This window comes from Ambystoma mexicanum, chromosome 6p, assembly GCF_040938575.1.
Source record: "Ambystoma mexicanum isolate Mex_15411 chromosome 6p, UKY_AmexF1_1, whole genome shotgun sequence".
Classification (NCBI taxonomy): Eukaryota; Metazoa; Chordata; class Amphibia; order Caudata; family Ambystomatidae; genus Ambystoma; species Ambystoma mexicanum.
The window spans coordinates 602475259-602488658 of record NC_090935.1 but is presented as its reverse complement, the minus strand read 5'-3'; the positions used below and the strand labels follow the sequence as shown (position 1 = coordinate 602488658).

At 43.8% G+C, this 13400-nt stretch overlaps 1 protein-coding gene across 1 annotated transcript in view; it reads left to right on the top strand.

Moving 5' to 3' along the window:
* Window positions 1-13028, top strand: part of CRHBP (corticotropin releasing hormone binding protein) — a 247407-nt gene extending 234379 nt beyond the window's left edge. The window contains exon 7 of the mRNA XM_069627445.1: window positions 11416-13028. Coding sequence (XP_069483546.1) covers window positions 11416-11579 — 164 coding nt within the window. The 3' untranslated portion in view covers window positions 11580-13028. The remainder of the gene's footprint in view (window positions 1-11415) is intronic.
* The last annotated feature ends 372 nt before the right edge of the window (window positions 13029-13400 follow it).

The window sequence follows — 13400 nt, the reverse complement described above, 5'->3', positions numbered from 1 at the left end:
CTGCCTCCTGGGGAATTCAGTGCACCTGTGAACGTTCTGTTACCAGGATTATACGTTACAGGAAAAAAAGTATGTCTTGTGGTTGCATCAAGAGTCATTAATGTGGAGCACGGGAACAGGCCTATACGGCTCCTGACATCTTGAGAGCAATTCGCTCAGAAGGCCTATTTAAAAGCTCAGCCCTAGGTGGGATATCTGCAGATTTGCGTGCCACCGTGCAGGATGTTTGGGCTCCTCTGCCCTATCAAATCTTTAATCCTGTAGTTAGTACGAGGAGAATACTGTCACAGTTCCAATCTTTACGAAAGGAAATTCTGGGCAACTTGCAAACGCTGATTTATGACCTCTAATAATTACATTCTGTGTTAGCGAGATACAGAAATGACGGCAATTGTACCAGATCGTTTGTGGTAAATAGAGGGGTTCATCGGGCTGGAGGGTTCACTCTGGCGCAATTGCTTTTCAATTTGTATACTAACGATGTGCTTACAGCATTAATGGAGCTTACAGGAGATGTTCCACAAAATGGTAATCAGCATATTCCGGTATTATCATACGCTGACGACACAGTCCTAATTGCTAGGACTGAAGGAGCGCTGAAGGTGATGATTGATAGCTGTGTGGCTTACATGACCGCTAAGGATCTCACATGAAGTGCAGAGACCTGTAAACTACTGGTAGTTGGTCATAGAGGCAGAATGTTTCACGTGAATGGCAACCAATTAGAACAAGTAAACTAATTTAATAATGTGGGTATTCTTTTTTATTAGGAACCTGAGAGGAACTCAACATTTTAGAAAAGAGATAAGCCTCGAAAGCATGTTTACTACTTTAGCAAATATATAGGGACATTTCTATGTTTTCTTTGTTGAATTTTTGTTCAGTGCTGGCCCTACCCAGTGGATCTCGGAGGTCTTTACATAGTTCAAAGGTTGAAAAGGTGAGAGGTGAAACAGAAGTTACAAAATGTTTACAGGATAGGATAGGAAGATTGGGCAGTGGTAGCAGTGGAGGAGTACAGGGTTATGTGTAGGGAAGCAGGTATGTTTTGAGGCTTTTCTGAAAGTGGTGATGGAGGGTGCAGTGCCTGGGTTGAAGACGTAGGGGATTATATGCTCTGGGTGTCCAGTAGCTAAAGGCTTGTTTTTGTGTGCATGTCAGTTTGCAGGGTGGGATGTGTAGACAATGTTGGCTGGCTTGTCTGGTGTTTGTGTGGGTGAGGAGTTTGACTTTGTCATAAAGGTAACATGGGTTTGTTTGGTGGATGGATTTGAATACAAAGCAGAGTCCTTTGAGGCAAAATTATTTGGTGCAGGAAGCCAGTGTAAATGGATGAGAGCTAGCACAATGTGTGAATGTTTGGCCAGGTGGAGAATGAGTCTGGCTGCTACATTTTGTATGGCTTGCAGTGAGGCAAGTGTGCTGTTGGGGAGTCCAGCAAGGAGCGCATTGCTGTAGTTCCGCTTGGACAGAACCAGTGCTTGGACTGCGGTGAGAAAGTCATCAGGGGGAAGGACATGTCTGATCTTGCATAGGAGGTGTAGTTGTAGATTGCATGTTTTGGTGACTGCAGCTATGTGATGCGTGAAGGAAAGGTGGGGACAATGGTGAAGCCAAGGGATTTGACAGATGGGTAGAGGGATATGTGTAGGTTGTGTTTGGTGAATTCTTTTATTCAGAGGATGAGGTTAGGATTGTGCCGGTTGGGGGCAGGAGTGAAGTAGGTAATCTGTTTTGGACAGGATGAGCTTCAGGATGTGGGTGGCCATCCAGTTGTGATGGTGGAGAGAAGCTTTTAAGAGTGTGGAGTGGTTGAGATTTGATAGTATATTTGCATGTCATGTGCACATTGGTGGAAATGGATGTTGTGTTTCCTAAGGGTATGTGCAAAGCATTCTATATATAGGTTGAGGAGGAGTGGAGACAGACAAGCCTTGAAGGACTCAGCACTTGATTCACTGTTTAGCAGTTTCACGTTGTATAGATGATATTTTTTCTGAATTGTCTTTTAACCTCTTTTTGGTATGGTTGAATTATATGTGATGTTTAGTGTTTTATTCTGTGTAAAGTATATTGCAGGTTTTATCTTTATTTTGTATTGAATTGTGGTTGTGTAAGGGTTCTGTTATTAAAAAAACATATAGACCCCAAAAATAATAAGTACTTGACTGGGGTGGGGCAGGATTGATAGGAAGGCGGTGAACTAGTCGAGGATGGTGGCTGAGAGTTTCATCCTGTGGGTTGGGATGTTAAGGTGAATGGTGTGGTTCATGGTGTTGAATGCAGCAGAGAGGTTGAGGATTAAGAGTAGTGCTGTGTGTGCTTTGTCAGTGATGTTGTGGAGGTCATCGAGGATGTGAAGTGCAGCTGTCTATGTGCTGTGTCCGGGTCAAAAAGCAGATTGAAAGAGCTGAGGAGGGTGTTTGTGGTGATGTGTTGTTGGAGTTGGGTAGCGATGAAGCATTCCATGATTCTGGTGATGTATGGCAAACTTGTACTGGGATAGTCGTTTTTGAGAAGTTTGGGTTGAGATATGTTTTTTTGAGAAAGGGGGAGATTTGTAAATTTTTGAGTGGAGATAGTTAAGTGTCATATGAGAGACAGAAGTTGATGATGTTGGGCCAGTGTGGAATGATGGCGGTGATGCAATTAGATGCAGCTGGAGGTGGGCATGCTCATCCAGGAGGTATGCAGGTCTTGTTAGGCAGTAAGAAAGATGAGGGTGTTTGTCTCGATGGGACGGAAGGTTTCGCATGTGTTCAATTATTTGGGAGTGCGGGTTGGGAGTGGGAGAACAAAGGAAAGGGCCTCTCTGATATTGTGCATTTTAGAGTTAGTCTAAAAATGTAGTCTATGAGGGAGGTGGATATTGAAGTGGATGGGGTGTAAAAAGTGTTGATGGGGGTTTCAGGAGAGATTTGATGATGTTGAATAGCTTCTAAGTAAGATTGGTGGCGGATTGAAGTAGTGGGTGTCATTGCAAATGGCTGTTTTGTATTTCTTGCAGAAGTGTCTGAGAGGTGTCCTAGTAGTCGGACATGGATTGTTTAGCTAGGTTCTTTCTAAGTGTCTGGCTTCATACTGACAGAGGGGAGGGAACTGTTGAACCCAAGTTTATGGTAGTAGTTGTGGGGTTTTTGTGATTTAAGGAGAGCAACTTGTTTAGTGCTTGTGTGCTGAAGTTGTAACTCTTGAGGTGAATGGAGAAATGCATGTGTGAAGAGGAGGGGGTGGTGTGAGTGGTGTTAAGACTGTGCCTGTAATGTTTATGGTTTGTCTGGCTGGGAGACATGTGGCTCATGGGGTAGAGTGGTAGAGTGAGCGTGAAGGGGATCACAAAATGGTCAGACAATTGGGCCTCAATAAGGGTGCTCTTTCCAGACTGCCAAACTGAGAGTCTGCCATTAGGGGCACGGAACTTCTGGCAGGCCTCACCTGCTGGGAATTCAGGACCCTACCAGCAGTGTTTTCACTGAAGCACCGGTACCGTTAGCAACGGTGCCGGTGCTTCAGTGACCCCATTCCCGTGGAGTCCTCTGTGACTTCACGGGAATAGTGATTTACTGTTCCGTCAACTGCCATAATATCCCAGTAGCACCGGGATGTGAGGCAGCAGAAACATTGTTACAGGGTTGCCGGTAACCCGCCGCCAACCGGTGGATTTTACCAGCAACCCTGTAATGAGGGCCAATGACACCCAGATTAGATTTTCAAAGGAGACATGATTTCTGCTTCAAATCTAAAGGTCCAGGGTGTTGCCAGCTATGTGTGTGTGGGCTAGGAGATGAGTTGTGTGAAGGGGTGAGTGGAGTGAGGATATTTCTTAGTATGAAATTCTTGTCTGGATGGGAAATACCGGGGGTGAAATTGCCATAGTAGAAGTTGGAGCAGGGAGAGTTGTTAGTTGTGAAGTCAGTTCAGGCAGTGTGAAAGTTGGGATTGTGGGGAGTGATAGCTGAGGTGTAAAATTGTGTTGTGTGGGTGTGATGGAGGGGATCAGGTGTGTGGGGATGCTGAGTGAATCTTTATATATGATGACAACGCCACCACCTTGTTTGTGGGTGCAGTTTATGTGATGAATGAGAAAGCGTGATGTAATCGTGTCAGGGTTAATAGTTGTGTGATGGGGTTTTAGTCTCTGTTAGAAAGAGTATGTCTAGGGATTGTGTGCTAATGGGTTCATTGATTACATGTGTGTGTGTGTAGGTGCAGAGTGGGAGTTGAGCAGAATGCGGCTATATGTAATTAGCTGTTTTAGTGGAGTGCTGTGTTGGGAGTTTTATTTAAATGTTGATTTTGTGCATTGTTTCAGTCATATTTGTGGCAACCAGTGGCAAACAGGGCCTAACAGGGAACAAAGAATAAAATGTAAAAAAAGGTATTTGCCGGAACCCTTAGTTCTGTCTGCTCTTTGCTCTGGACACATGGGCGAATGGACGCCTTAAGGAAAGAGCATACATTCCCAAAGTAACCCAGAAGTTGTTCAGCAGGAAACAGATATGAACAGGAAACGGGAAAGCAGCCCTCCTTTGGCAGCCAAAGGAGCTGCAGCAGGATCAGAGGATGCAGGTAATGAACTGGAGGGAGGGCTGCCATGGGAGCTTCAGGCAGGCAGCAAAATGACACCCCTAAAGGGTTCGATACAGTCCAGGTGTGAGTTTACAAAGGTCCGCTGGCACATGCGTATTGGGTGCTTCAGCCAGTGAAGAACATACTAGCAATATGTAAAGTCAAAGCAGTGGCAATCAGGGAACATGACCCTGATGGCATCATTGAAGAGGCAACCCGTGATTGCATCATGCACTGATAAGAAAGATGACTACCTCATTTGGTCACACTGCGTTACCTAAGTAAGATTACTAACCCTATCAGATTTCAAATGCTGCCCAGAGAAACTACCAAGGCCAGGTGGAAGAACATAGGCAGGATAGACTGAACATGTCCTATCTCCCCCGCACCACAGAGACAACAAAGCACATTGTAATGTTTTATATTGCTATAAAAGAAGACCCTTCCCTCTTGGAAAAATCATTTTAACAATTCAGACGCACTTTTTCTATAGTCTTTTAACCCCTAATACGCTGATTTCTTGGTCCTTGAACATTTTTCTTTATAGGACACTCCATATAAGACAAAAAGTGAATGGATACCCTCTGCACCTTGAAAGGGGCGGAGTTGTTAACTGTCAGAATGTTTGAATAACTATTGCAGGCTTTTCACATTTAATTTGATGTGATTTTGTTTGTGCTTTTATGAATTCAAATAGCTAAAAAAGCTCTATTGGACATGACCTTCACCGCATTTTCCTGCATGGAGTTGACGGAGTGGGTTTTCCATTGTTGTGTTTTCTATGTACACGTGCAATAAAATCAAGAGCACAACTTATGGACCAGTGTGCAGACGTTCACAGTATAGCATCTGTAGTGTCCCTATATGAAGTCAGCATATGGGATGTAGGTCAAAAATAACCGGAGCTGCATTCATTGCAAGAGTTCAGGTTGGTGTAAACGCACCACATTCATAGAAGCATCTCTGACATGTACCTAGTAAGAAAGCCCAGTAAGAGCACTGTCCAAGGTCTTCCATTGTAGTGCCCATTCCATATGTCAGAGGCAGAGAACATGGGCTCAATGTTTGTCAAAGTGTCATTGGTTAAAAGTATATCATATTCCTTCTCGCATGTCTTTGCCAATGTTACTAATGAACATATAACTTAAAACCGGACTCATACCAACCTCCTTCGAATCAGCATCCATCAAACCACTGGTAAAAAAGGAATCAGAAAGTGCAGAAGACCCAAGAAACTACAGACCCATATTGAACTTGCCCTACTCAGCGAAGATCTTGGAGAACCATGTATACAAGATCCTGTTAAATACGTTGAAACGAACAGAATACTCGACCACTCGCTAGCTGGCTTCAGACCAATGAGAGGAACAGAATCAGCACTTCTATCAATGTGAGACGACCTGAAAATAAAAGCAAACAACAGCACTCAATCTGCCCTTATACTATTGGACCTAACTGTGGCATTCTGCACAATTAGCCATGCAACGCTAATAAAAAGACTAATCGAATGTGGCATACAGGAATCCGCATTAAGATGGTTTGCCTCATTCCTCACAAATATAACTGAAAGAACCTACTTACCACCTTTCATCTCAAACACCAAAAGCATGTACTGCGGAGTTCCACAGGGATCCAGCCTCTCTGCCCTGTTCTTCAACATCTACATAAGCCCCGATGAAAATCATTAGAACACATGACTACCCGCCTACAACTATGCAGATGACACAGCTGTTTGTGAAGATGCTCACAACCCAGGAACCAAACAACAGCCTCAACAACAGTCTCACAGACATCTACAACTGGATGACAACAAACAACCTCAAACTGAACCCGTCCAAAATGGAAATAATTATCTCACCCACAGAAAGCAATGCAACCAACCCACAACTGGGCTGGGCGACAGGCATGTGAACAAAACCAGAGACTTCCAACATGGTAAATAGCCTAGGAATACTCATGGAAAACAGACTAACCCTGGAACCACACGTCAACACAATCACTAAAAAATGCTTCTATCTCCAAAGACTACTCAAGGAGCTGCTCCTATACCTCTCCCTTCCACACAGAATTCTCACAGTTATATCCCTGATACTTACAAGAATTGACTACACAAGCAGCCTCTACGTAGGGGTCAAAAACACAGCAGACAGGATTCTCCTAAGACTAAACAGAAGAGACCACATAACTCCAGCTTTGAGAAGCCTAAATTGGCTCCAGTACAAAAACGCATCAAATTAAAAGTCCTCTGCTCACCCACATAACTTGGGTCGCCTGGTAGATCACCACTTCCTCTAATTTATTATAATACAAATTGTGCACCCATTTAGCAGCCAACCACAAAACAGGCCAAACACCACTGCTGAGACTAATACCTGCCAAGTAACTAGTAACACACTGGGTACAACCAATCCCTAGCCCAAATCCATAGGGGAAGTAAGCCGACATGCTTGGAGAGGAGGCAGGGCTGGCTGATGGACCGCAACCAAGAACATGGGAAGGTACCATCGAGCAGCAATCAAAGATGCACTTCAGAGGCACTGTCAAATTAACCAATGTACTAACCAATTCCCACTTTCTGCTCCTCCAACATAACCAATACCACTATACACAACCACGGGCTAGCCACACTACCCATAGATGCACCGAGAACTAATCTAATCTTCGCACTCAACCAACTCTCTGAGACTCTGGAAGTAACCTTAGAGGGAACATACCCTTGCACATAATCCATAAATCCATCGACACTACACAAATTCACACCAACACAAGACAATAAAACACCTAACAATCATCTGCAACTCTGGACCCCTTATGGATTACAACCAACCAGTGCGCATGGCCACAGCCCCACTCTAACCCCACTTTAACCTCATATAACCCACACAACCAACACAAAACACTAGCACACATTCGAGGCACTGAGTCCTATCCATATGGATACAACAAGCGGGGCCTCTCAAACCAACTCCCACATGCACGACAATGCACACAGACGCCAGTTCCTCCAGGTTCTGAACCTATCCTATCATCCTATCCTCACTAACACACCACACCATCTTCTCTTGTAGCGCCACGTGAGTGCCTGTAGACTACCCTCGAGTGGGAGCGGTGCTCAGCATAAATAAATATAACATAGCATAATAACGTAACTATTACATCTGAAAAGCTTTAATATAAACTATGTTCAATAACAAACGTTGGTACAATTCCCTGGGTTTAGTGGGATTGCATGAGAGATAGAGAAGGGACTCACAGCCACAAACGCTAGACTTTAATATTAAGCAGTACGAACCCAATCACATTGTCCCCCAGTATCAGCCTATATGCAGAGGGACCTTGTAAGGGAAGAGTAAACGCACCACATCTATGTTCAACTATTGATCATGAATTCAGATAACTCTGCCAATTCTTAGTAACAGTATAAGCGATCAATGGTCGAGACAGAGGGATAGATTGAACCCTACTGGGCGTGTACTACTTAGGCAGCACTTTTGTCTGACTGCAAGGATTTTCACCACTGTGGCAACAAACCTATACTGATAGTGTATCCAGGAACTCCTGATAGCGAGGGCATGCACCCTATACACTTAGGCCTAGGTCGGAGCGGTGCTTGGGCCTGTCAGAATGGACAAAAGAGGGTGGGCAAGACCCTCATTCCCTACCATGTCCATACCACAATATGCTTAGTTGCCCTCTTCATTGGAGAGAAAGTTGCCTTCATCATACTAAACTGTGCTGCATTTATGACTTGGTACAGCAAGCGCATAGCAGATTTCAGCAGACTACACAACTGCCAGGGCTAATCTGAGTGTGATATATGAAAACCCAATCCAGTGGGTCAAAGCTATGTCTGGCAACTACGGTGGAGTTACTTCATGAAATATAGGAGCGGCCAAAAATCCACTTCTTTTTTGGAAGACATTGATTTCTAAGAATTATAAAAATATTCCATTGTACCTAGTGTTTTTTTCTTATTTGGGAAGCGCTAAAAAAACAATGTTTTTTGTAGAAAGCTATATTTGAGGATTTGGAGTGTTTCAGACCACTAAATTAGAGTCAGATGTGTCAAATCTGCTAATTGGGTGATAATTCATAAAGTCCCAAAACAACAGTCCCTTTTCAGTTTCCAATGACAGAAAATACCTGTGTTGGGTTTGGCATACCTGATATATGGTGATGTACAAGTTGACTTCCAAAACCAAGGCTTGGAAAGCATAACGCGCACTGTCAATCGGCAATCTGCGCTAGTGCATAGTTCCTGAAGGGCATGGGTCATTGGGACCGGGTGGGCCCCCGGAGGCATTCATTCCACCGCTCTTGCCACGAATCACAAATCAAGGTTATCTTAACACTGAGTGACAGTTGGGGATACATTTACCTATGGCAACAAAGGTGATGGAACTCTGGCCCCCTGCTATTGAAAGTCTGCATTGAGAGGCGGTGTGCCTCTTGCCATTTCTCTGTCCCTGTACTGTATGGAGAGGTTCCAGGAACTAGCAAGAAAAAACTAAGCAGCCTTGACCTAGCGCTGAGCACCGTCCGTGCCCTATGCGAATTGACGTTTGGGGCCAATGATTTTATTTTAAAGGCTACCTTAGAGTGGCAGATAGGTTATAACAGTGCACTGATGTTTCATGACTTTTGGAGGTTTGTCAAAAGTAGAGAACACTGTTTACAACAATATTACAAAGCAAGAATTATTTTTATTATCCACTGTTTTTGGTAATTTTTGTCTAAATGATTAGCAATCTCCTAGACAATGCTGCCACAAAAAAGGTCTAGCGTTGCTGCAAAATCTATTTTCCCAAATATTACATTTTCAATTGAAAGCGTAGCTAGAGGCAATAACTCTCTTCATTTGTGGAGCACAGCGCTCAGATGCTATTCGGAATGCTCCAGGGGAAGAATGCAAGAGGTGTGTGGAAGAAAGGGCAAGAGGCGTTTGGGAAAACGAGGGCGGTTTCCAGCTATAGGGCCTCATCACGGGTTGGGCCGAGTGACAAAAATGTGGTCTAATGCTATTACCACCGCATTAACGCTCCACCCAATCCCGAGTTTGGGCTTTAAACTGGAGGTAAATCTCCAACTTTCCACCCATTTGGAGTATGGCGATCTGTAGATACACAGTTTGCACCTTTTTGACTATGTGCTTTTGGTAGCAAAGGATCCTGTGAAAGATTAATCCAGGGTTTTGGTTGGGTTTGGCAGATATGGAGTGACTCCTTCCAGGTGCATGTCATACAGCCATTGTTCCATGAATTGTTGTTTGACGGGGGGGCCAATGAGGATCAATTCAGTCTTGGTGGGGTTCAAATTGGGGTAGGAGTTTTACATCCATGTTTGTATGGTAGTTAGGCATTTGGAGACGGAGGCTAGAAATATCCTAGGGGCCGCTGTTCTTATGATCCAGTGATCCAGTAGAGTGTTGCCAGCATACTGATGGACATCTATGCTGGGGTTATTTAGGAAAGATCCCAAGGATTCCATGTACATATTGAAGATGACTGGGGAGAGGGTGGCATCTTGGGGGACTCCACACATGGCTAGGACTACGATGGATCTGAATGGGCCCATATGTATGACCTGGCTTCTGCTGTGTAGGTAGGAATGAACCATTTTTGAACAGTCACGGAGAAGCCCATCCTGTTGGCGAGGAGGAAGAGGAGAGTTAGGTGGTCAACTGTGTCGAAGGCAGCCATGTATTTTAAGAGGACTAGGAGGCATGAGTTCTCTGTCTCTGGGATTTGCAGAACATTTTCCACCACTTGAATGTTTGCAGTCTCTGTGTTGAATTTGGGGCAGAAGCTGGACTGGTAATCTCTGAGGAGGCCAAGCTGGTTGATTCTGGTACATAGTTGGGGACTTTCTTGATAAGCTTGTGGTTTGTGATGGGTCTGTATTTGGCTACGTTCTCTGGGTCAAGCTCGTTTTGTTTTATAAAGGAGTCATATAAGATCTATCTTTAATATGTCTGGCAATGCATCTTCATTGAGGGAGGCGTTCACAACACAGAGGAATGCTTTGAATGCTGGGCTGGTGAGTGGTTCAGTGAGGGATGGTGGGAGGAATGTGTCCATGTAAGCAGAAAGTTTAAGGGACATGAGCATGTCTAAAAGATCCCTAGGAACGAGGAGGGTTTCAAGAGACAAGGATCAGCAAGTCATGAAGATGAGGCCCTCAATTTAGCCATGCAATTTTCCATTTCCTTGTAGGACAAAGAAGACAGAGAAACATACATATGGCCTCATTACACGGACGGCGCCATGGTTGCCACCGGTATTTTACTGAGTCCGCCATGGTGAATGGCGGAATTACCGCCCTATTCCAAGGTGTGTGGGGCGGTAATTCCCCATTCACCATGGCCCTTCCCCATTCCCATTTTTGCCCCCATAGGGCTCACAGGGAATGGGGGAGGCGTTAATTACGGTACCGACGTTAAGGTAGGGTCCCACAAAGGGACCTCTTAGTAAGGCGGTAAGAGTTTACCGGCACTGGTACCCTTACCGGTACCGGTAAACCCTTACTGCCGTCCATGTAATGAGGCCCAATGTATTAGATAAGAGTAACCACCCGTTTGTTGCTTATGTCTTACATGTACTTGAAGGAACGCTTTCAAATCTAATGCTTCATTTTGAATGTCTAATAGTGTTTTCTAGCACAAAGCCATTTCAATGCTCTAGGACAAATTTACATAGAATGAATCACTGTTGCCAAGAAGAAATACAGGATTACTTGCCTGAAATAAATACAAAATGAAAACGTTGACTACAGTTTTTAGTTGGTGGCAAATTTTTAAACATATTTCATGACATATGATTGAATGGTATTCTCTTTTTTTTTCATTAGCTCGAATGAAGATTGGGTGCGACAATACCGTAGTGCGAATGGTCTCCAGTGGTAAATTTATTAACCGGGTGACGTTTGAGTACAATCAGTTAGATCGCCGCGGTGGCCTGGAAGAGAACGAGCAAGGCAACAGTGTGGAAGAGGTCTGCTTCCCAACAGATTGAGGGACTGGTTTCTCCACTTTGTGTCACTTTTCGCAAAATCAGGTTTCTGTGGATGAGCCGCCTCTCTTACCGTTTGTCGTCATACCCTAGCACTTTTATAGAAGCCCTTTAGGACCCCAAATGATGTCTACTCCCAAAACCAAACTGTATAAAGTACCATGTTAATGTGCTTTTTCATTTCCTGTATCGGATTTTCTTTTGAAATCTGATTTATTTTGCTAAATTAATCATGCTGTCTGGAAAACTGCTGGTGTACTCAATGGCGTCACTTCACCAAAATCATAGGGATTGTGGAAGTGACATCACACAGGGCTTGGCCTCTCTGAGGCATAACAGGGAGTGATATCCCATCCTGTATGGCTCAATACCAGGACATTGTACATCTGATTGAAACAAACTATTTTGAAAACTCGAGGGCGCAGTGTGACAAATAACAGTGATTGATAATAAAAAAACAAATACTCTTCAAGCCCATGCGCCAAGTAATTTTCCATCACCAAAGTTTAATGATAAACTCAGTGTGTGCCCTTCTGATGACACGTGTTTCGCCAGTTTTCCGCTATCAAATCAGGGCATATTCCATCTGTCTTCTATTGTCCCTTGGTTTCAGCTTTGATTTATTGGGTCAAATTCCGATATCTGTGCCTCTTTAATCATCCGCGTTGGCTTTCCCCAACGCGTTTAATCATCCGCGTTGGCTTTCCCCAATGCGGATGATTAAAGATGCACAGATTTCGGGATAACAGAGTATTCGTTTTTACGTCTTCTTGAGCGGTATTGGCTTTTCACTGCTATACTCCACTGAGACGCGACGAGAATGTGACTAACAGATGAACAGTAACATTAGACATATAAGGAGCTATAAACAAATTGAAGCAGTAGAGGAGTCGCCAAGCGGACCAGTAATAAAGATAAGAGCCCTTGCTTTCAATTACAGTGATTGATAATAGTCATCAGGCAATCAGCTGCTAAAACAAGCAACAGCTGAAAAGCATTCTGACTTTTAAAAGACCAGTAGTCTGAGTGGCAACGTCACAGGTCCTCGAGCTGGGTGCACAGGGATCAATGCTACCCATTGCTACCTCCAAATTCTGCCCATGAGTATACCTCACATAGTACCAACCTAGAGAGATTGCCTTTGCTAGAGACATGTTCTATGCGACACGCCCATGCATGGCACTGTTGAGAGTACACAAGCAATGCCTATCATTGCAGTTACAAATCACTGAGCACAAGCTTTTTATATCAGATGAAAGAAAGATGATGCATCCAGTGACTGCAACAGATTTTATAATACAGGAAACATTGTTTATGTAAAAAGGATTGTGTTTATAATACAAATGCATTATTATTTATTTATATGTATTGTTTTTAATAAAGATGTATAGCATGAAACACATTTTCTTTACACTGGTGTAAACATGAATAAATATATATCAACTGATGGCAGGTACTGTTGTATATCATTTTGTGGAGTGGGTTCACTTGATAAATGAAGATGGATAACACATCAATGTCTTACTTGATATATCAAAATCGTGTCTTTTCTCACAAGACCCAAAGTGTACACTTAAAGTATGTGAAAGACATGGATCTGTGCAAATGCCTCAACTTTTCCTCGTGCACAGGTCGCAAGCTGACCGATCACTCCGCTCTGATGACTAGTCCGACAACTTCAAAACAACGGTTGTATTCCCCCTACACAATAAAATAATGGCATTGCAAGCCACTACCACCAACCACCGCCCATCCTACTCCTCCTGCCCTTCCTGAAAAGACAGGAATTACTGTCAATAGATTCACACTCTGCCTAGTCTCCCA